Consider the following 21,931-nt stretch of genomic DNA (forward strand, 5'->3'; position numbering starts at 1 on the left):
CATGCAGTATAATATATTTTTCAATGAAAAGTGCTCTTTAAAAAACATTCTGTTCATGTTTTAAATACAAACTTTTTTTATGGAATAAAAGAAATTTCCAAACAAATTAAATATGTTATTTTTTGTGAAATATTCTTAAGGAAAATAAGATTAACAAGGTAGGAAGATGAATGTAGTCCATGGTTAATCAGAACTGAGCATGCTTTATTTTTAAGTCAATTTCAGCTTGACCTGATGATCAGTTCCTTAGAGATCTGTGCTGATTTCTACAAAATGGGAACTTTGAGTAATTCAAATTACTCTTAAAACATATTGAATTTTTCAGACTGCTAAGAGCCTTTTTACAAATAACAGCTGGAACCGTTGTGACCTGCTGATGGAAGGGATGACATACGCGTTTATAATAAAGAGAGATTTAATGTTATATTTTCCTTCTCTGTAGCTGTGGCTGTTAAGTGCTGGGAAACAGCACAGGGAGGCTTTATGGGAAGCTTTTATCTTGATTTCAGCTGAAGTTCAGGGATTATATTGTCTGAAGAGGTGGAAGGATTCTATGCATAGGAAATGTGCTAAAAATATTAATTAATTTTTAAAATATTCAAAACTGTTTTCCTTTGAAAATTAAGTCTTACGGACCAGGAAATTCTGCATCCAGACCATTCTGCTCTGGATGCAGAATTTAAGGAGTCCTTCAGGGTATGTTGTACATTCTGAGCAATTCACTGCTGTGTGTGGAATCACTAACTGATACATGGAATAGACCAAGAAAGGATGATCACTGCTGAGTGAAATGTTTGTGTGCATGTCTGTTACATTTTATGCAATATTGCCTAAATCACTCAATAGCAAATGGCTCTTGTTTTTTTAACAGGATACTTCTAAGTTCACCCCTCTCTCTCTCAGAAGAAGAGTTGCTTAGATTGAGGCAAGAGTTGCACTGCTGCTTCTCTCAGGTGGACAGCAGCTTGGCTTGGCCCAAGATAAGAGCAAGAACCTTGCTTCAGGCTTTTGAAGTGGAGCAGAGGGACAGTGAGGTGCTCAGAGTTGATCAGAATTTAGCAATGACCAACAAACAGGTGAGAGCAGCGTGGGATCAGTGTGGGGATGTGGAAGGGGTTCCTGGGGGTGCCCATGGCTGCAGGTGTTGGCTGCACATCTGGGTCTGTAGCTCTTCGTAGGTGTGACAGTGGTGTGCACCTTTCCTGTCTGCATGGACTACTGGACTTGAAAATGATTGTTTGGTAGCAGTCAGATAAATAGTTTTTTTCACATACACCTGTGTATTTCTGTTGCTTTTGTGAAAGTTTTGGGAGTTTCTGAAAAAGAAACTTCTGCATTGTTTTGTCTGTTTAGGAAAGTCAAGTTCCTGACTTAGATGACCTTTCTGGGCAAGAAATTGGGCATGATTTCTGTTTCTTGTTTCCAAAAGATTTAAGTGTATGCAGACAATTTGGGGTTATTTCCACACATCTAAATATGTAGAAGATGAGGCATACTCAAATTTAGAGAAATATTTCCAACAAAGAGTCTATCTGCCTATCAAGTCTAGCACTTTTTAAAGATCTCTGTGAGGGGCGTTTTATTCCTTTGCTAAAGTGTTAAAGCTGTGGAATTATAAATGGTTTTCAGTTCTTATAGAGTACAGAGGCAAAAAATATTTCCTGTATTAGTTGTGCCTGATACCATTTTAAAAAGAAGGACTTGCCCTTGCTTTGTTTTGGTTTGGTTATGTTTTCTAAACATGTAAACTACATTGGGTTAATTGCGCTAGGAATTAGCCTAGTTCAAAGCCTTAATAGTTTCTAAAGTACTAAAGGAGGGAAATGACTTTGCAAAACCTTACAGTTGAATAGATGTTATCATTTCCCCAAGAGTGCATATTCTTAGTTGGTATTCCTGTAAAGAAATAGAAAGGTCAAGAATAATTTGATTACATGGAACGGTGCTTCTTAATATTATCATGGTTCATTTGTGATTCATAGACTGTGTTGAAAACAATGTAGGTCTTAAATTAATATTCTTTGTTCATTTTTAACTGTGCTGAGAAGACAACATATCAGTTAAAATCTTATTATCCCTGCTAAAACTTATTTAAAATCAAATTTACGTGCTATGAGGTTTCATGGAAAGGATGAATATATAATTTTACTTGAAAGAAGTTTTTTTTAAAATTCCAACTTTGTCTGAATGTCCAAAATGAATTTTCTGAATGAATAGGCAGCACCTTCATTTCAGAAGTACTTTCTCAGTAAAAGTAATATTTGCCAAATGTTTCAAAATTTGGTGGATGTGCCAATAACAGCAAGTAAAAATCTTAACATCAGCATCCTCATATACCTCTTACAAATAAAGCATTTTGCTCATCTTGTTGCAGCAGCATTCTAAAATGGGAAAAACAGGATCCAAGAATAGAAATAAGTTAGATATTCTGAAGAAATCTTTACAGGACAAAATTTTAATTTATGAAGACTCAGTGAAAGATGAAAATTTGAAGAGGGTAAGTACAGTCTTTTCTGGACTGAGGTCAAAACTTATGTTTTGGCCATTGGTCAAAATTTTGCATTTCATGCTTAATAATTTTTGCTTTGTTTTAATTTTTGCATCTTAGTTACAGAACTGGTTTCATGTGTCACCTCTTTTTTTTCCAATGGTTCTTGCTTGGTGTGTGCAAGGTTACAAGGCTCCTGTAGATCCTGTGGTTTTCTAGGAAGACTTTCAAAACATGGGAGGTGCTTCAATGTAATGCTTCAGCTGAGCAATGTTTAGTTCCTGGACATCTGCTAATGCTGCTGAAAATCCAAAAATGGATTCTTAGATCCAAATGCTTTTTGGGTAGGGTCTGAGTTTATTTGTACAGAGCTAATTGAAAGGAAGTCTTAATTCTGGTCGGTACCTTTTAAAGACACACAGCCCCAGTCTAATGTTAATCCTTGAGAAATGAGTGGGGCTGATCTTAATACGATATTTTGAAGGCTCTTTCCTTCCCTGCCAGTAGGTGTTCTAAGAGATCTTTCACATGTGTACCATATGGATAATACTAGTTTTGCCTGTCAGGAGGACATTATAATGATAAATTTGTTAGACACAGGTGGTACACAGCTGCAGAAACTACACACAACAAGCAGGTGTCATTGGTAATACAAATTGTAGATAAAAAAAATCTACCAATATCAATAAAATATATCTACCAGTACAATATCAATTTTTGTATCAATTTGGACAAAAAGCTATTTTTTGCCTCTTTCTTATGCTCTTTATACCTGTATCCTAAAAAATGAAAAATACTGGGTCAACATATTAATTCAGAAATAATTTCACTTTTATGTGAGAGAGACACATTGTTTGATTTGGTTGCAAATTATAAAGGCAAATGTTTATCTAGTCTAGCACCCAGTCTTGAGAGCAGTTGCTTGGTGTTTTCTAGCACCCTTCACTAGTTTAATAACTGTGGTCTGAGAGTGCTCTCATCCTTTAATGGAGCATTTAAATTTTGGCTTCTATACCTAATGCTCTGATCTTCAAAATTTAGGTGGTTTTGGTACTATTCCTTGAATGTACATCAGATGATGGGCTAAGCTTTAGAGGCAAAAAAAGTACAGAATACTTGTTTGGTAAATGTAAGGCAGTAAATACTGTACTATTTATTAGAATCTTGTTTTAAAATTGGAAGGTTACCTTCACTAAACCTCATTGTTCCACTTTTATCTGTACCATCTGGCATAGCTGCTGTTGTTCTAATTGTATGGCTGGTTTCAGAGCTGCCAAGAGTCAGAAAGAAACTCATGTGGCTAGGTGTAAATAGTAATACCAGTTGAGTGATGCAGCATTTTGTTTGTTTAAGAGTTCATTTACTGTATAATGTTGAAAATGTTTCACCACCCTTATTGTAAAATACTCTGAAATATTTCTTCCTATTTTAAAATATTTGATATTAATTTAATATTAATTTAAAATATGCATTAATAAATAGGTTTGAAAAGTTAAATACTCCTAACTGTTCTAAAATATTTCTTCCTTATATTTAGGCTAAATCTACCCTCTTATAGGTAAAACAATTGCAGCAGGCCCTGATAAATGGTTTATTCTCATTTTTCCCCCTGAAGTATTGAAAGGCTTTAGGAAGATGTCCTCTGACCCTTTTCTTCTCCAGGAGAAATATGGAGAATATCACATGAGCAAGAGACTATCACAAATTTATTTGGTTCCAAGTCACATTTTACGTTTACCTCTCTGTCCTGGGGTGACTTTATGAAGCTGGTATCCCAAACCAGCACCAGCAACCAGGACACTCTCTGTACTGGATAGTAGAATTTGTAAGATACACAACCACGCTTAGCAGGACTCTTATCAGAGAAAATTTGTGGGCATCATATTATATATTTATCATCTTAGGTGTCTAAAACCATGGTGGAAGTATCCTTAAATGCTTGTTTAAAATTAATCATAAATAGACTCAATATATACAGATACATAGTTGTGACTAACATGAATAGGAAGCTGATAAGGCTTTTAATGTCTTTAGTACGTATAATTTTGATTTATGCAAAGATATTCTGACAGCCAGAGTAAGGTTTTTTTGCCAATGGGAAGTCATACAGTGTCTGAGGACTACAGCTGACCTTTCTGGTGTACTTCACACCAACAGGGCAATCACTGTAAGTCTTCATTATTTTAGGCTGGTAATTTGGGAGAGATTGACTACCTGTACAAAGAGGTGCCTGCTGTGTTAAGGTACTAGCCATGTAGATATCCCAATTAAGTAGTCAAGCTCATCTCTGCATGTACTTCAAGCAAAAGGCCAAACTTTATGGGATAAATGCTTTTCAGAAGAATGCAAATGTGAGTATCTGCTCTCGGAGGCCACGGTGGTGGTAAACTTGACTAAAACTCTAAAGGTTTTGACATTCCTCCTTTGATGACTGTGGTTCTTCCATTCTGTCACAGGCAGTAGTTACTGCTGTTAAAATAAGTAGTACTGGAAATTTCTGAAAATGCTGATTTCTGAAAATGGTTGTAGTTGGTTTGGGGTTTTTTTGGTGTGCTGTGAAACCTATCAGATTAGATTTGTCAGGATGAAGAGAGAATTTAGAGATGTAGTGAGGAAAAGCCTTGGTCTCTGCTATCCAAGAGAGTGTGGATGGGCATGTGGGGCAGCAGGTTATATCAACACCAAGTAATAGATATGGAGATCTCAGGGCTTCATGTGCATTCTCTATCTTCTCTCTCTTACAATCCAACTCTTTGGGCCCACATGAATAGTACAGGGAGACAGAATAAAACCAAACTGGTGATTTTTTACTGTCTTTTGAAGAGTCAGCTGCCCAAATGTTAGATATGCAGTGTAGTCATTGGTGTCTAACCTAGACATCCACCTTACATGTCAGTGGAAACCCACATTTTACATTATGAAACCTACTGAGAAGTATCCTTTCCTTTTCTTTGAGTGTGAAGGAAGCTTAGAGGGACAAGCTCAGATGGAAGCATCTAAAGAAGATACTTGCAGCTGGCTGCTATACACATTGTCCCACAGAAAAATAGTCACAATGCTGTGTCCTTGGCTGTCAGTGTCAGTGGTACAGCACGGGGAGCTCATCAGTCACACTGTGCTGGACCGTGTGCCTGCACATGCTGCACTTGCCTTTCACCCTTGAATTGTTCCTGTGGATGTTCCATCAAATGTGTGGCAGCAAAAAAGTTACTGAGTTAAATCCCTTTGATTTTATGCTGTTTGATGTTGATCCAATCCAGTTTTAATCTTATTTGAAATCCATTGCCAATAGATTTTTGATTTACAGTTTAACTTTGTTTAAGAGGATTGTTATTTGCCCTAAGAATAGTAGGCTGAATGTCATCAGTCAGCATGAACAGACACTTGCCAATTTGAAACTAAATACAGTCTTTCTACAAGTTTCATGTTTTTTCTAAGCAAAAGGGCATATTTTATCTTTCCGTATAACCATAGGCAACCATAGATTTATTTGTATTTCTAGCTTTTAATTTTATTATAATAAAAATTATATAGACCCTCTGTTTTGGGTTAGCATTTAATATTAAAGTTTTGACTACCCTAGAAGAAAAGCTGATCCCTTTACAGCATTTGGCTGTACTGTAATTTTTTTTTTTATTACAGTAAAAGCTTGAAATTGAAGGTTAAAAGCACTTCTTGAAACACTGTATTACATTATAAGATAACAGCATTGATTTCTTTGCTGTCATAATCCTGCTTGTTAATTACAGAGTACTAAAATCATAAGCGTGCATGTAAGAGTTTCTGTTAATCTTTCTATCTCTTGTGTTTTGTTTTGGATTTTTTTTTAGATTAAGGATGAGTTGCAGCTTGAAAAAGAGTGTCACCTGCGCAGTCTGGAAAACAAACTTGGAGAGTATATTGCTTCTTTAGCCTTTCAAAAGACTGTTAAAAAATCCAAAATACTGGAGCTGTATACTGCTATCATAAATGTGCAAGCTTTGCTCTTTGAACAGCTGAACACATCAAAAACCCTGTCAAAACTGGAATGTATTCAGATTTTAGAAGCACATAATCCTGTAAGTAATGTAGTTGATAAAAGAAAAAAAATCCTGTTAGGAAACAGCACCTGTTAGAGTATCTTTGATTTAGCTGCTGGTTTGTAGCTTCTCATGGCCCAGACTTTAATTTCTGTGAGTGTGTGCACTTTCATGCATTCAGTAAAAGGCATAAAGAGAAGGACAGCCAAGGAAGATTGTGTATTATTATTTTTTATTTTTGTTATGGTAGCATGCAGTCAGAAAGGTTAGTATCTTGGTGGCTACTTAATACTTTACTGATTGAAAGAAAGACAGTTGAGAAGTGATTTGGACTCATGATTGGGAGAGTAAATTGTTGTGTCTGTCTTACAGAATTGCACATGTTATGATGCTGTCTATATGCAAAGTCCATAACCACATGATATGCTTCAACTGTCCAGTTTTTAGAGGTTATCTATACAGCCTCCGACCTGGCACACTGCTGCAGTTTAAATAGTAGAAAATCTGGAAAAACCTCTTCCCTTCCCCATATTTATTACATACTTGATATGTGCCAATTTTATAATCCGTTTTTTTATACTTCAGTGCTCCCTTTTCACAAGGACTTTCTTTTTCTGCATCTGCTATTTGCAGCCATCCAAGTGAGGCTTGCAGAGAGCACTGGAGTAGAGCAAACAAAATGGGTTTTTGAGAAAAACCTCTTTGCTAGAGGGCATCATTAGACAGCTACTGCTTGTTAAATTTTAATGTGGTCATCTCTGCAGAGTTTCTTATAGAGTGGCAGTTAGAATGCTTATGTGCCTCCAGTTTGCTTGAATTTGTGTTAGATCTGTAGGAAATAGTGAAAGTTGTATGTAGGAGTATTTTTGCCTTCTATGCCAGAAGTGTGAGGGGGATTTTCAGAGAAGTTGCTTTTACCTTTGCTGTCCTTGAACAAAAGAAGAAAAAGGATTGAAGAAAGGGCAGAAGTGAAATCTAGAATAGCTAACACTGGGTTAAATACAGCTGATGAGGCAGAGGAATAGATTAAAATTCAGCATTTTCTCCAAGGTACAGGTTAAGAAGTGGGGTTTCGAGATAGTAAGCAATGTGAAGGTTGAGTGAGCCAACAGAGACATTGGAAATGGAAATATGAAGCCTTCCTTCTGGTGTCAAGTTTGACTTTTTGACAAAAGTGAGATCTTTAGCATGGGGGATCCAACCCCCTGAAGACTTTGGACTTTAACCTTTTGATTTCCAGTGCATTTTATTTTAACCCTAACTTTATCAGACTAATTATGAATTACTGCCTTTAAACTTAAATCCCTTTGATGTTAACTGTTAATTTGGTATAAGTGAAACTAGTTAGTCTGAGTTTCTCAAGCTGTTTCAGTGGATTTTTGCAGCTTACAAATGAATTTGAATGGTGATGGTCCCTAGTTTTGATCTCAGCCATGCTGGCAGCATATTTGCTGGATGTCCTCTATAGTGGAAGGTTTCAGAGAGCATTGACTTTTAACACAATGAAAATTGAGTCATAGCTTTCCTCATTGTTCTGATATTCATAACGTGCCAGTCATGTTTACTGAAGCTGTGCAATGAATTGAAAAGTGTAATGACTGCATGTGGCTGGGTAGAATAAGAAATGAATAAAGTAATATCAGAAAATCTGATACCATCATCTTTTTTCTTTACTCCAAATGAAATTTGTTCTTTCAAGTTAAATTATAACTTCTTATCATCATGCATTTTCAATCTCTAGGAGGTTGAAGAACTTGACAGGAAGCTGGAGTATGAGATGTTGCATAAGGAGTCAGCACAGCAGCATCTAATGAGTAGGCAGAGGTGGATTCTGGATGGTTTGGGTCTCTCAGATGAAGCTGAGGACATGAATGCAGAAAGACACATGACAATTCTGTTAAGACAGGCCATGAATAAATGTAGACAATTTATCAACCTGTACCAGCAAAGGTAAGTTCTTTGGTGTCAGGTTTTACTATGTTACTGCGGTTTATATGGTCCATGAGATAATCTGGAGAAACAGCAGGAGGAGTGTTGTGCTGTGTTGGGGAGGGACCACACATCTGTGTTTGACCTCTGCCCTCTTGTGCTGTGGCCCAGACCATAAATGAGAGTTGGAAATATTGAAATAAGAAACATGAAATAATAATAACTTAGTAGCATATAAATTGTGCTGTGTGTTGTGTGGCAGTCACCATTTTTTTTGACAGGAATAGTGGAAAAATAATGATACTCCTTAGCATTAAGGAGGAAAAGAATTTTTTTCCTATTACTTTTTCTCCCAAGAAGATAGGGAGGGACTTCAGAGCAACCTGATCTGCTGGGGTCAGAGGAAATAGCTGAGACAATTTAAATTGAATTTCTATCTGCACTGTTGTACTGTAGACTGAATTCCCTGGCACACAATTATTTTTGATGAGATGTATAAACTCCTCTTCAATTTCTGTTTTCCCTGGTCAATTTTTAATTAAAGATATCAGTAACAAATAAAATGCCTCTTGGGAGGTGTATAGAAATATCTGTCATGTCGTAAAGGCTGACTAACAAAAATGGGTGATAATTTGCAAAATTGCAGCCTGTTGTATTACTTTTATTGGGGTTACAGGAGGTAGAAATGACATTTACGTGTGTATTGCACAGTATTAAAAGCCTAGCACATTTCAAGCTTCATGTAACATCCTCAGTGTGCTTTCCATTAGAAAGAGTGTTTTCCTTAAAACCACTGATATATTAAAAACAGCTGTGATAATGGTAAGTCTGTTTTATTTCTAAAAAGGCTGGAGCTCTACTCAGTTTAGATGAACAACTTTCCTGTTTCAGAAATAGTCAGTAGAAGATGAAATAAATCTCTGCACGAGTATCCACAAACCAGTAACCTATCAGGGAAGCCCTTCAAAGAAACTGCAACTAGGCTTTACTTGAAAACTTACTGGAAGAAACAAGTATGGAACTTTTGTACATTGCAGGATTTGTACACGATGTCATCATGTTTTGGTCTACAAAAGAAAAGTTATCACCAGCAATGAGGAAGTTAACTGTTTAATATCATATTTGAGCTACAAAGAGATCCATGACTTGTCTTAAAGTGTGGTGAGGAAATTTAAAGTGGAGGGAAGAGGATGGGGACAGGTTGAATCACTTTGCTTTGCAATGATTCCAGATTTGAATTGAGTGCAAGAGCACACCCTTAGATTCTGCTCTGATGTTTGCTTGAGGGTTCAGAGAAGAAGGGAAGAGAATTTGACATGTTTTAGAAGTTAGGCTGCTCACAGCAGATTTGCTGACAGACAGATATGCTTCCCGAATGGGTGACCTTCAGATTTTGTTTCCTATAATACAGTCATTGCACCTGGGAGCATTTCAGTGTTAACTCTGTCTTTCACTTCAGCTTGAGAGATGAGCAATGGAATTGCGTGGTGCTTGAAGATCTCCTGGAAAATATAGAAACGAATGCATTTTTGTCAATTTATAGTCAGGTAAGCATGAAATTGAACAAAGCTTCCAAGTTTAAATTACAGCTGTATCTGGAGATCAGCTTTTCTTCTTTTTTGGGAACCTTCAGATGTATTTAGAGTTACTCTCTGCTAGTAGCTGCTACTAGTTTGCAGCCTATACTGTCATTCAGTTCAGTTAATTCTGAGCTAGGTTCAGCTCAGAATTTTACTAAGTTATACTGTTTGTTCATTTATAAATCCTTTCAGGGTTTGTCCTGTTGCATTTCATTCTGCAGAGAGCTGAAGTGCCTGATTTTCTGGTTAACAGACAGATTTACAGTTGGATTTTCATGTAATGAAAAAAGGGTTTTATTTAGATTTTGATGAGTATTAAGAATGATTTTCATTGATTGTTTCAAGATTAAATTATAGCAGGACTGATAGTTAAGTTTTCTCGTGTCATTGCTCATACTTATTTTCAAAATCAGTGTCTTGTCTTCAAATAGTGTGCTGTGTGTTGGCTGCTTGTCAATCCTAAAAAGCCCTTAACAATGAATCTCTTGATTGACCCCAGTTTTTATCTGCAGGCTGATTTTGGTTGAGCCATATAGCTAGCATCAAAAAAACCCTGGTGGAGCAGCTTTCATCATCCAAGTATCTTGCCTCCCAGGGACAAGTGTGGTCACAGTCCCTGTATTGTGAATTGGGGGCTTCAGAGACCACCATGTCAAAGGAGGACCGTTTTAGTCTAAGGATCTCTCAGCTTTTCCTGTGTCTTTGTTTGTGCTGAGTCACTCCAGAGGATCTGGTCTATCACCTTACCAAGCACTGAGGTCAGGGTGACAGACGTTCACCAGATCCTACTAGGAACAGCAGAAACTGCTACAGAAGAAAGCAGTACTAAAGTCATGATGTATATACATAATAAATAACTGGTTTAAAGGTCCCGAGAACATTAAGCCAAAATGAGCAGAATAAGTCTCAGAAGTCTGTCATGTTTATTCTCACTTAAATGTTGCATTTTGTAAGTTTCTGGAAGAGCAGTTTTTAAAGACCAGAAGTGCAACACAGTACTACAGAAATTAGATTTAGGGGTCTGTATTAAGATTTAAGTTCTTATTTGCATTCCTCTCCAAAGAAGAATCAAATAATTTCTTTCACTAAGTGGCCTGAACAAACCTCTTTTTGGTGTTCAACTTTGGTGTCTGGTCAGGCTAAAAATATTTTAAGAACTGTACCAATTTACTAATCTCTCAGTCTTAGGATTTTGTTTTGTTAATTCTGTGTCATCTCACTGGTTTAATGGAAAATCTATAACAACACTGAAGAAGCCAGAAGACTTTGGAAAGTGGCTCGTTTTCTTACCTTTCACAGAGAATTCTCTGCTTGAAGGACAGTTATGGGAAAAGGAGGTTGATTTTATTTTGTGTGGCTGTCTAAATTTGGTTTAAGACTACCTTGGTGGTGACACGTTGTTTCTTTCAAAAACAGAAGATTCAGTTAATCCAGGGATCTCTTAGGTGAATTCACTCCACTGAAAAGTTGTCATGCAGAAAAAGAAGCAAACATTTGCTGTGGACAAAGAACCTGGCTGTCTTCCTGTATGGTGGGACCTTGTTTGGTTTTACGTGACATGGGCTTTGCAGGCATCTCCTCCATCAACACTTACAGGAGGGTCTGCAGAGTTGTGAGAACTCAGCTGAGTCATTGTGTTTGACATATCTAACTTCAGCTACCTGAGTTACATGTATGGCTTGAATAGACAGCAACAGCTTTTCTTTTCTGGCATTCTTTGAGACATTTAACTTTTCTTTCATTTCCCCTTTTCTTTCCACCTAGTTCCCAATATATTGTCGACTTTTAATATTTGCTACACACGAGAGATCTGCAGAAACATGCTGGGGACACTGTCTTTATGACAGCAGAGTAGAAAATAGCAATGGAATTTTGGTGTTTGGAGGGGGGCAGGAAATGGGACTGAGTGTCTATTGAACAACTAAATTTGAACTCAGTATTTGAACATTATATGAATTGCTTTACTCCTGACCTTTGGGCAAAAATGGGCAGGACATTTGGAAATAAAAAAATACTACCAAAAGAAAAGCAGATGTTTTCCTTCACCTCTTAGCAAGGATTGCAAGCTGTTCTCTGAGCTTATGACAGAATCTGATTTTAAGAGAAGCTGAACAATGAAGTGATAAACCATGACAGCATGTAAAGTTTTTCGAGGCTGTTTTTCCCTCCATAATTTTACAGACCAAGGAATGCCATATTGCTTCCTTGCTATCTTAAAAGGATTTCTTTATAGTAGTAGAATCCACCACTTAGTTAAGCCTTACATGTTAGAGTATAATTGCCTTGTGATTTTCAGACCAAAGGGCATCAAGTACATGCCCTAAGCAAATATGCCAGGTTCAAGATCATTGTTTAACATTTACATTGCCAAAATCCCAAATGAAACGGACAGCCATTATATACATGGGCCACTGTGGGTAGGAACAGTGAACATGAAATTGTGACCACTTGATACCAAAATTGTCACTACTGAAATAATCTGCAGTATTTTTATTTTTTTGTTGTTTCCATAATGACTGTTTATTTAGTAACAGTAATTAAGATTGGCTAACATTTATTTTCAATGCTAAATTGAGCTGTCTTCTACTCCTTTGATCCTCTAGGAGCTCCGTCTGGCAGGTTATTTAGCTAAACTGACGAGGGTGCCAATGGGGGTGTTGCACAGGGTCCTGAACTTGCTGCTGCCCTCCAGCTCACAAAGTGAGGTTCTTTCTGTCCTCGAGTCCATCAGTAAATATTCAGATGGTGTTGTTGAAAGTGACAGTAATGCAGATGACTCTGGCAGCTGTAAGAAAAGGTAGGTGTGATGTTTTCTGGTAGACCACTGCCAGACAAGATTGTTGCTTAATGTGTATATGCATGTGCTGGACAATGAGATTGACAGCTATAGGAAAAAATCACAGGTGTATAAGTTTCCTTTTGAACTTTTTTTGGGTAAAAATGCTTAAAAACTGCTACCTTATTTTGTGAAATATTTTAACTATAATAAATAGATTGATAAAAAGTTTAGAAATGTTTATAAGTTTATTAATTAAACAGTTATTTCAGAGATTTATAAACACTGTTCTGATCATTTTCTTTCCATTGCCTGAATTGGAGTTCGTTAAAATATTTTTGATCCACTTTTTTTTTATAATGTTCACAACACACCAGGTTTTTAGATGTCTGTAGCTCTTAAAGATGTAAAAGAGATCCTCCTTCCTAACAGTAGAAGTTGCAGCCTTGCTGATGTCTGTGAAAAATGTGTATATGGGGGGATTTACTGTTGGGAATTTTTCTTTCCTACTCCTTCAGGAAGAGCCAAGAGTTGTGGCAAACACTGGAGAACAAAATAAGGCAAGATCTGGTAAACAGAAGTTTAGAAAAGATCCCTTCCCTAAACAAGAGAAAAGACAGGTAAGGAGAAAACCAGAACAAACATACCTGGGTTTTTTGTTTGTTTGTTTATAGTTTATTTAATGTCCCAAGATTCTTCCTACAGCTGTTTGAAATCAGAAAATTAGTCATAAGTAGCATTTTCTAACACTGTTCTATTTAGTGCTTGTGTTTCCTACAACATATATACACATAATAAGCAGTATAGGAAATACCTAAAAAGATTTTTCTGTACATAACCACAAAACTCTCACATTTTTCACATACATTTCTCATCTTCTCTGTATTTATTTATTATAAGGTTACCTTTCCTTTTGCAATTTTGTATCTCAGAAGATGGTATGTGAATTATTGGGGATTAAAACTACAATTCACTCTGTTGAAATATGGTTTTCTTTAGCTTCCAAAGTCACCACTTCTATGGCAAGGTATAACATAGGAAGTTATGCATTTTTTTTGCCTCAGTTTTCACTTTTAAACTCAATTTTTTTCATTAATGTAGCTTGATAAAGAAGAAGCAACTTGCTCTCTTGGAAAAAGCAGCATTCATTCACCTGGGACGCTCACCTGCACATCCTCCTGTGGAACAGCCTGCTCCACCCGTTCCTCTGAGCTCTGCAGCTGCTGAAGCTGTAGAGCTGTTCGACACAGGGGAGAAGATATTTTTGTTCCGTGAGCCAAGTGATCCAATACTGGCTTTGCATAATTTTCCAAGAAAAAAGAAAAAGAACTTTCTTAATTCTAAAAAGGCTGCTTGTGCAAACATGGACTCATAAGAGCAACTTCTATGTAAAGTATCAGTTAGGGAAGAGGAAGTTACTTAAAGTTAAGTAAAATGATGAAGAAGAATGAAGTGTACGGTTGAAATAATGTGTGTTGTTTTAATCTGATTTGTCTGATATTGGAGAGATCTAATTTTACAGTGGCACAGTTAATGACATGCATCTTATATTTTTTAATTCTTGTCAAGTGCTTTGTTGCACTTGGTGAAATATGGGTGTTCTATGATGCACATTCTGGCAGGCAGGACTCTGTGTTCAACCACTACATTTTGGTCATTTTTGCACTGATTTTACCATAGCTGTATTTTAATAGTTTATACAGAAAGGCTATTTATTGTATATAGTAGGCACTGATTTGCTATTCTTGTATTTATATTTTTGTGGTAAGCTGCAGTATAGCAGATGGCATCAAGAGATGAAGTGGATGAACCACATGTCCACTGTTCTCTGATTTTATGTTCTTCTAGGTAATTTACTGTTTAACATTGTGTTCCTAATAGGCTTTGCATGTTACTTCTGCAGTCTGTTACTATTGTGACAGCTGCTACTCCAGATCTCTGGCATATACTGGGTACTTAGCCTTACATCCTGGAGTAACTTCAGCATTTCTAAACTTACTTCAGTTGAGCTGTGAGTGTAGCTACAGTTCCAAACTGTTCAATATTTACAACCTGTTGCAGTCGTCTTCATGGTAAAGCAGTGTTGTCACATTTGCTCAGGAGAAAGTGAAAAATGTAAATGGGTATGTAATGCCTTCAGAAGCTCTTCTGATTGCAGTGCTGCCAATTTTCAAAATTTTAGGTATTTTTGAAGTTCTTATTCCTGAATTTCTCTAAATTGATGAGAATATAATTTTATGTTTCAAAAAGAGTTAATTTTTAAACTTGTCTAGTTTACTCGAAGAATCCTGTAAATATGAATCCTCAAAAGAGGAACAGGAAAAAACTAATTAAAATAACCACATGTATTTGTTAATATTTTATATTATTCAAGCCTATTTTGAGGGGGTTGTAACTGTATTTGAATGCTATGCTCTGAGGCCGCTGTGATCATATATTTTGTATTTTTTCATGTACAGATCTCTGCCTTTTTATTAACAGAGTGCCATGTTATTTAAAAATTAAAATATTACAATATACATGTATCTGCAGTTGGCATATTTTCCCCCACTTCTCTGACAAGTTGAAATATTCATCCCACAGTAAACAACAATTAGTGTTTCCTACCACTACTAGCATTAGAAAATGTATGCAGTAATTAGACTGACAGTCCTAATTATTATTTGGTTGCTTGCTTCAATCTTTTCATGGAAGTATTTGCTGTGACAGAAAGAGGAGTGAGTTCAGAGTTGCTGTTTTAAGCGTGTCTGGAATTCCATCCCCAAGGCATGGGTGGGTGGAGAGCAGGGTCTGTCCTGCCTTGGAGGTGGGCCAGAGCTGTATAGGAGGAGGCTCAGGTGTTTCAGAAAGAGGCAAGAAAGCAATTGGAAAATTTGGACAGCTCATGGCTGCAAGGAGCCCTTGAAAGCTGAACGACCTTCTTGAATGTCAGTGCCTCCCAGGATTTCTTTGCAAGCCCAGACTCTTCACTGGTAAGATGTAAGAGGGAAATGACAGTAACTCATCACAGATAAGATATGGAGGCCAATAGCTCTAGTAGGTTACAAAAATAAAATGCAACATCTGAATATTAATTACAATATCAATTTATTATCCTTAATAGACAATCTCTATGTTTAGCAATAGAAAGCTGATTTGTAACTCTCTCACACCTCATCACAAATTTGAAGCGGTTCAGTGATTGTAACTATTCTAGCGGGGAAAGTCACGCCCTGCTATGAGTCACTCTCATATCATGCAGTACATGTTCCAAGAAACATCCAGGTCTTAACATCTCTTGTGCCTTGTGAAAGAAGTACTAACTAGAAAATAACCCACTTCAGTAAAGGGTTGGTTTATATTTAGCTTTGAGTCACGCAGAGGACAGAGGGCCGGCTGTTGATTGTGCAGTTTCGTGTGTGTGTCATAGGTATTACCATCCTTATTTCGCAGCTGCTCTCCCAAAGAATGTGTGTGCTGGACAAGCCTGGCTTCACAGTCATTGATACAAGAAGTAATAACAGGCCAAGTTCTTCAGTACTTGAAACATTGTCCAAATCAATTGTGTTCCCCTGGAAGTTCATTGCTTCTCCTGTTGCCCTTGACGGTTCCCTGTGTACTCCCATCTCCTTTACACTGTTGCCTTCCTCAACATGAAGCCATTCGACAATAAACCAAAACAGATAAAGAACAAGCAAAAGTAACTGTCTTTGGACAATGAGACTTTAATCCATACAGTAAATAACAGCTTACTGGCAATGGTAAATTTTATTGAAGAAATTGTTCTCCATGCTAGGCTAATAAACTGTGGCTTTGTTAGGATTTTTCAGCATGTACTTCAGGAATGTTAGCTTGCAGCTAGCAGCCCTTGTGCCCCGGGTTCAAGATTTTCAGGAGGCTTAGTTTCCTCAAGCTCCTCATCATTATCAATAACCTACCTTTCTGCTCACCTTGCTGTATTTTTGGCTTGGGATATCTGGATACTGGATTAGCATGCCATACATATTCCTCACTGTGTCAAGCTTTTAAATAAAATATTACATATTGAAGGTTGGTGGTTTTTAAATAAAAAGGATCCCAAGTGATGAAAAATATTTTAGGGAAGATGCACTAAAAATGTTCTGCAGTGATTGAGGTGAAAATGCTTCCGTGGGTTGAGATTTCCTATCATAAATTTATATTTAATTTCTTTAATTTCGGTATTGTGTATTAATTTATTATGAAGTAGAATACATGCTGAGCTTAATGAAGAATAATTCATACCAAGAGTGAATAACTGGATATTCTGGGAGAGACTGTCAAAGTCAATCTGTTGTAAACAAAAGTGAGAATACCTATATGGACCTGGTACTTCACTACAGAAAAATGTAAAAATGGAAGGATTGACACTTTGGTAGAAATAATTGTTATATTTAATAGGTTTTATCTTACCTACTGTTTACTGTAACTATTTTGGATTCAGATCAATTTTTTAAGTGATAATGTCTCTTCAATAAGGTCAGTTCTGCAAAATACTTGCCTGCCTTGTTTGAACCTGGGGAGCTCATGCTGCTTTCTTTCATTATCTGGTATTTACCCAGCTGCTGTTTTAACACCTTCATTTCTTCTGGGGAAAGTTGAGTTTTTATGCTCTTACCTTTGTACAACCCAGTGCCAATAATTACACTGCCTTTCATCAGCAGCTCCAGCTTCCCAAGAGACTGACAGGGGGATTTTCAAAGCATCAAATGCCAAATTCACTCATCTGTTGCCCCGTGCTGTGCTTATGCAGCTTTAGGTGTACCAGCATAAAGCTTATTTTCCTTGCTGAGTTATAAAGCTGTATTGTCACAGGCTGTTGAGAGCTGTGTGAGTTCATATGAATTGCAATATTGTACAAGTGATGGACATTATCCTCCTAGCTGAGTGCTCCAGGTAGGATCTAGCCTTTTCCACTTTCTGTTTCTCCACTCAGGATCTCTTGTAGGAATGACTGGCAAAGGCCACCAGCTCAGGTCTTTAGTACTGTCTTCCTACTTGTTTTCTTATTATTCACAGGGAGCAAGGCAGGGAAAGTCAGTTAGACTGCACACTTGTGGGCTCACTGTTTGCCTTTGTGTTGCAGACAAACTGTGACCTAAACTTAATTTTAATCTCATTAATATATTTAATGAGAACTGGTAATGTCCACCTCTGTGTTTGAGCAGTCTTGTTATCTAAAACCACTTGTTACTTTTCTCACCTCAGCTGTATCCAGAAGCTTGAGAATCACACTGAGCAAAAGCACTTTGTTTTCTCCAAGGTTCAGAGATTCCTCTGGAGAGCAGAAGACAGACATTTGCAGGGAACAGAATTTTGTCTACTTCTTTGGAGCATCTTCTTCAGTTATGCCAAGATGCTACCTCAGAAAAGAGGCTGTGTATTTTTCAACCACTGTTGTTTGAAAAAAGATGACCAAATAAGCAAATAAATTAAAATGTGGAAGTGTCAGGTATCATTCCAAGCCAAAATAGCCATCACAATCTGAGGGCAGAACTTGGTAGATTTGATCTCTGCTGATAGAATTTAGTCCTTGGTAGTGTGTAGTTGAGAATGACAGCTGATTACAATATGTGAATGGTTTTATAGTTACTGAACTGAGCAGAGATATCCCTATGCAGGGTTTCAGAAGAAGTAAAATATTTCTTTCAGGAGTATGACTGAAAGGCCATTATAAAATACCTTGAGTGGATAGATGTGCAATGTCTGTACCAGATGGGATAAATGTGTAATTGTTTGTTGTATTTTTCCAATATATTGTTGTTCTGCTTATGGCTTGACTATCGCTAGTAATTAAATCTTGTCGTGTCTGCCAACAGATTTTTATTCATTTGCTGTTGATTGCTAGTAATTCATCACTCTAAAATTACCATTTTGGTCCTTGTTTTATCCTTTCCTAAGCCTCCCTTTTTTTCTTGGAGAAGGAATATGTTAGAGATTGGAATGATTCAAACCCACATGAATCCCCACTTTTTTTTTTTTTTTTTTTTTTTTTTTTTTTTTTTTTTTTTAATTTGTTTTCTCTTTAGTTGTAGGGTTAGATGATGGTTTAATGAACACTGAGTAGCTTTGTCGCTACCTGAAAGACTGCTGGCCAAATCTGGGGTACTGTACATTGCTTTTCTGCACACAGTTTTCGAAAACAAATGTAGTATGCCATGTTAAAAGAAAAAAAAATCTAATAAAACCCAGACAAGCTACAGAATCTATCAATATGACTTATGTGGCTTTATAAAGAGATGTAAGCCTGTGAACAAATTCTACAATAATGCAACTATCTTTTCATAGGAGAGAAGAGGAAAAACCACATCTAATCAATTTGATATAAGTGTTAGATTCACAATTCCCTTTACTAACTTTCCATCTTATGTAACAAACCAGCATGCTCTTAACACGAATGTCTTTTTAAAGGGATGTAGTGATTTTTGTAGAATATGTTCCTAGTTGCATAGGTGGTGGAGAAAATGGAGTCTTGGTTTCCATGGACTGGTTTCAGTCCTGTGTCTGGGTTTCAGACAAGAGCTGGAATTATGTGGTTCTCCCTTGTGTGAGGAGAATGGCTCTGTGCAGCAGCCAGTGAAGTCTGTGGCTGCAGAGAACAAATTCTGTGTGTTCCCAGTTGAAGTAGGTAATCCTTGGAGAGGTGTTTGTTTTTGGTTTTGGGGTTGGTTTTTTAATGAAGTCTACGAGACAATATATAAATGTAGGTTTACTTTTGCAATCTCTGAACATAGTCCCTGCTGTGTCAGTGCTAAGAAGCTGCTTATAGTATTGGGTTTTATCTTCAGTCTGCAAACCCAGACACAAAACTTTGTGTCATCTCTGCTCAGAAAACAGCCAGGATGAAGTGATTCCCTACAGATCAGCTCCTACCTTGCCCTCCAGGGTCTCTTTTTGAATGGAGATGTGACAATTTGCCACAGGTACTGGGATCCAAAACCTAAGAAAAGCTCTGGATTTTTTTGTCAACACCTTTCATTCAGTTTTAGTTTTCTGTCGTGAGAGGGTTAAACAAGAAGCCTGTGTGAATCCCAGTGATGGATGAATAGATCTGGGAACAGGCCCCGATTCACTTCATTTCGCTTGTAAATAGAACAACAAGTGAAAAATCCTACCAGCAGTGGATAAGGCAGTTTGCAGCCAGCAGTTGAATATGCAACATAGCCCTTCATGGAAATTCACTCCCAAATAGCAGTGCAGTGGTGGAAAGGGGATTTGTGAGCTGTCTTCTCCAAAGCAGGTGTAGAAAAGCTGTGGATTCAGCAGATTTCCTGTGGGTTTTTGATGCAAAGCAGGAATCTGTAGCACTAATGGTGCATGTGCTGACAAAGATCTTTAAATGCATCTTGTATATTGCTGTTAAGAGTAAAGTTAATTTCTTATACTGAGCCCAGACTGTGAAAGGAATACAGTGAGGTTATGAAATTACCTTATTCTTAGAGTAACTGTATTGATGCCTTTGTGTCTGGGTTTGAGAGGTTTTCTTCCTAATTGAAGCATAAGGAGACAGCACTTCATTTGGAAATAATATCTGCTAAGGACATGTGATAAGAAAATTATGATCCAAAAAACTCTATAAATTTTGGGGAGAAAAAAACCCTGCAGAAATGACTGGGCATCTTCCTGTCTCCTCCATTTTTAACACATATGAATAGTTCCTTAAATGTGATACCATTTACATAAATAAGGATGTCAGGGTTTGGTTAATACAACCCCTGCAGACAGTGATTCAGTGTCACATACCTCTAGGCAGTAATTCAGTGTGGCACAGAATCCTGCTAGCATGTTCTGGCTGTCAAAGCACACTCTGGGCTCAGGGTACATGCTACAATTTGTTCTGCTGTATTTTGACCATCTAAATGTCATGGTGTCTAATGACAGCTAAATGTCATGGCTTTCCTCATAACTGAGAGAGGTACAGGCACTACCCCAGCATGGGTTCTCCTTCTCTTGGACCTTTTTGCCATGTATGGCTTCTGCAAGGCAGAGGTGAATTTTCATTGTGCATCTCAGAACCTCTTTGCAGAAAAGACACTGAGTTCCAGACATCGTGGTTAGGAGAGAGAACAACTATGTTTTATTAAACTAACAAATATATTTGGGCAAAGCAGAGGAGCTTTACTTCTATTAAGTAGTTTTTCAGACAAAATCAGAACTTTTCAGCTCTTGGCTGCAGTTGCTGTGGGAACAGTTTCAAACAAGTGTGGGATTAGAACTGGCCAATGTTTATAATGAAGGAATGTCTTTCATTTAAAAACAAAACTTGTTTATCATCTATTAAACAAAATGAAATACAGACATTTAGGCTGGTTTGTTTCCACTTTCCTTTTTCCTCTTTTACTCAATTCTTTTAAATAACTGAAAATATTTTTCCCTTTACCCTGATTTTATTTAAATAGGTTTGAGGTGTTTTTTTTTACTAGAGGCAAAACATTTTATAAAATGCTTGGATAAAAGAGTTGTTCATTTTAAACCAGTTTTTAATGGCTAAATCCATAATCATGTGATCTTGTATTAGTACTAATAATAGGATATGTATTTAGGGATCCAACATCCAAAATATGATCTTCAATGAGTTCTTCTCTAAAGACACCTACATTTCAGAAGCCTTGAGCTGTTATTTTCCACAGTTAACTACATATTAATTTGCGGTTGTGTAGTCCAGTCTCAGTGGGACTGCATAGCTTGGTGTCTGATTGATCCTGAAACATGTTTGTCATCTAGAAATTAGGTGGGGGTGGCTCAGTGGAGGCTCCCCAGCTGTGTGCTGCTCCCAGAGCAGCATTTTGTGTGTGTGTATCCCTTGAAGGGCTGGGCTGGCCAGGTCATTGCTCACTGGCTGGTGTGGATCACACTTGCTAGAGGAACCATAGATGTACGTGGACTTTCTCACTTAAGAGTTGGGTTTTTTCCTTTCTAATCACTTCCTAATGAGTCATCAGGGCTTTACAAGGTGAGTGTTTTTTAAAGAAGATATTTTAATGTTTTATCCTCCAGAAACAGTCAACTGTATATAAAACAGTCCTACAAATCATGTAAAGATGCAACTTGATAGCCCTCTCCTGCCTGTGTGGATGGAGGCACTCACTGTAAGATTGTATGTTACTGGCAGAGAGGTAGCCTTTACACTGTCTAAACCCTC

General features: G+C 37.2%; 1 protein-coding gene across 4 annotated transcripts in view; it reads left to right on the forward strand.

Moving 5' to 3' along the window:
* The window catches only part of EVC2 (EvC ciliary complex subunit 2), a 64,167-nt gene extending 44,629 nt beyond the window's left edge, over positions 1-19,538 (forward strand). Inside the window, exons 15-22 of one of the 4 annotated variants that reach the window (XM_063401602.1) lie at positions 872-1,076; positions 2,375-2,497; positions 6,319-6,546; positions 8,249-8,457; positions 9,896-9,983; positions 12,620-12,813; positions 13,311-13,412; positions 13,894-19,538. In XM_063401602.1, coding sequence (XP_063257672.1) covers positions 872-1,076; positions 2,375-2,497; positions 6,319-6,546; positions 8,249-8,457; positions 9,896-9,983; positions 12,620-12,813; positions 13,311-13,412; positions 13,894-14,167 — 1,423 coding nt within the window. In that variant the 3' untranslated portion in view covers positions 14,168-19,538. The remainder of the gene's footprint in view (positions 1-871; positions 1,077-2,374; positions 2,498-6,318; positions 6,547-8,248; positions 8,458-9,895; positions 9,984-12,619; positions 12,814-13,310; positions 13,413-13,893) is intronic. The other 3 variants (XM_063401601.1, XM_063401598.1, XM_063401600.1) reach the window with 3 other exon arrangements.
* Positions 19,539-21,931: the final 2,393 nt, after the last annotated feature.

This window comes from Prinia subflava, chromosome 7 (assembly GCF_021018805.1).
Source record: "Prinia subflava isolate CZ2003 ecotype Zambia chromosome 7, Cam_Psub_1.2, whole genome shotgun sequence".
NCBI lineage: Eukaryota > Metazoa > Chordata > Aves > Passeriformes > Cisticolidae > Prinia > Prinia subflava.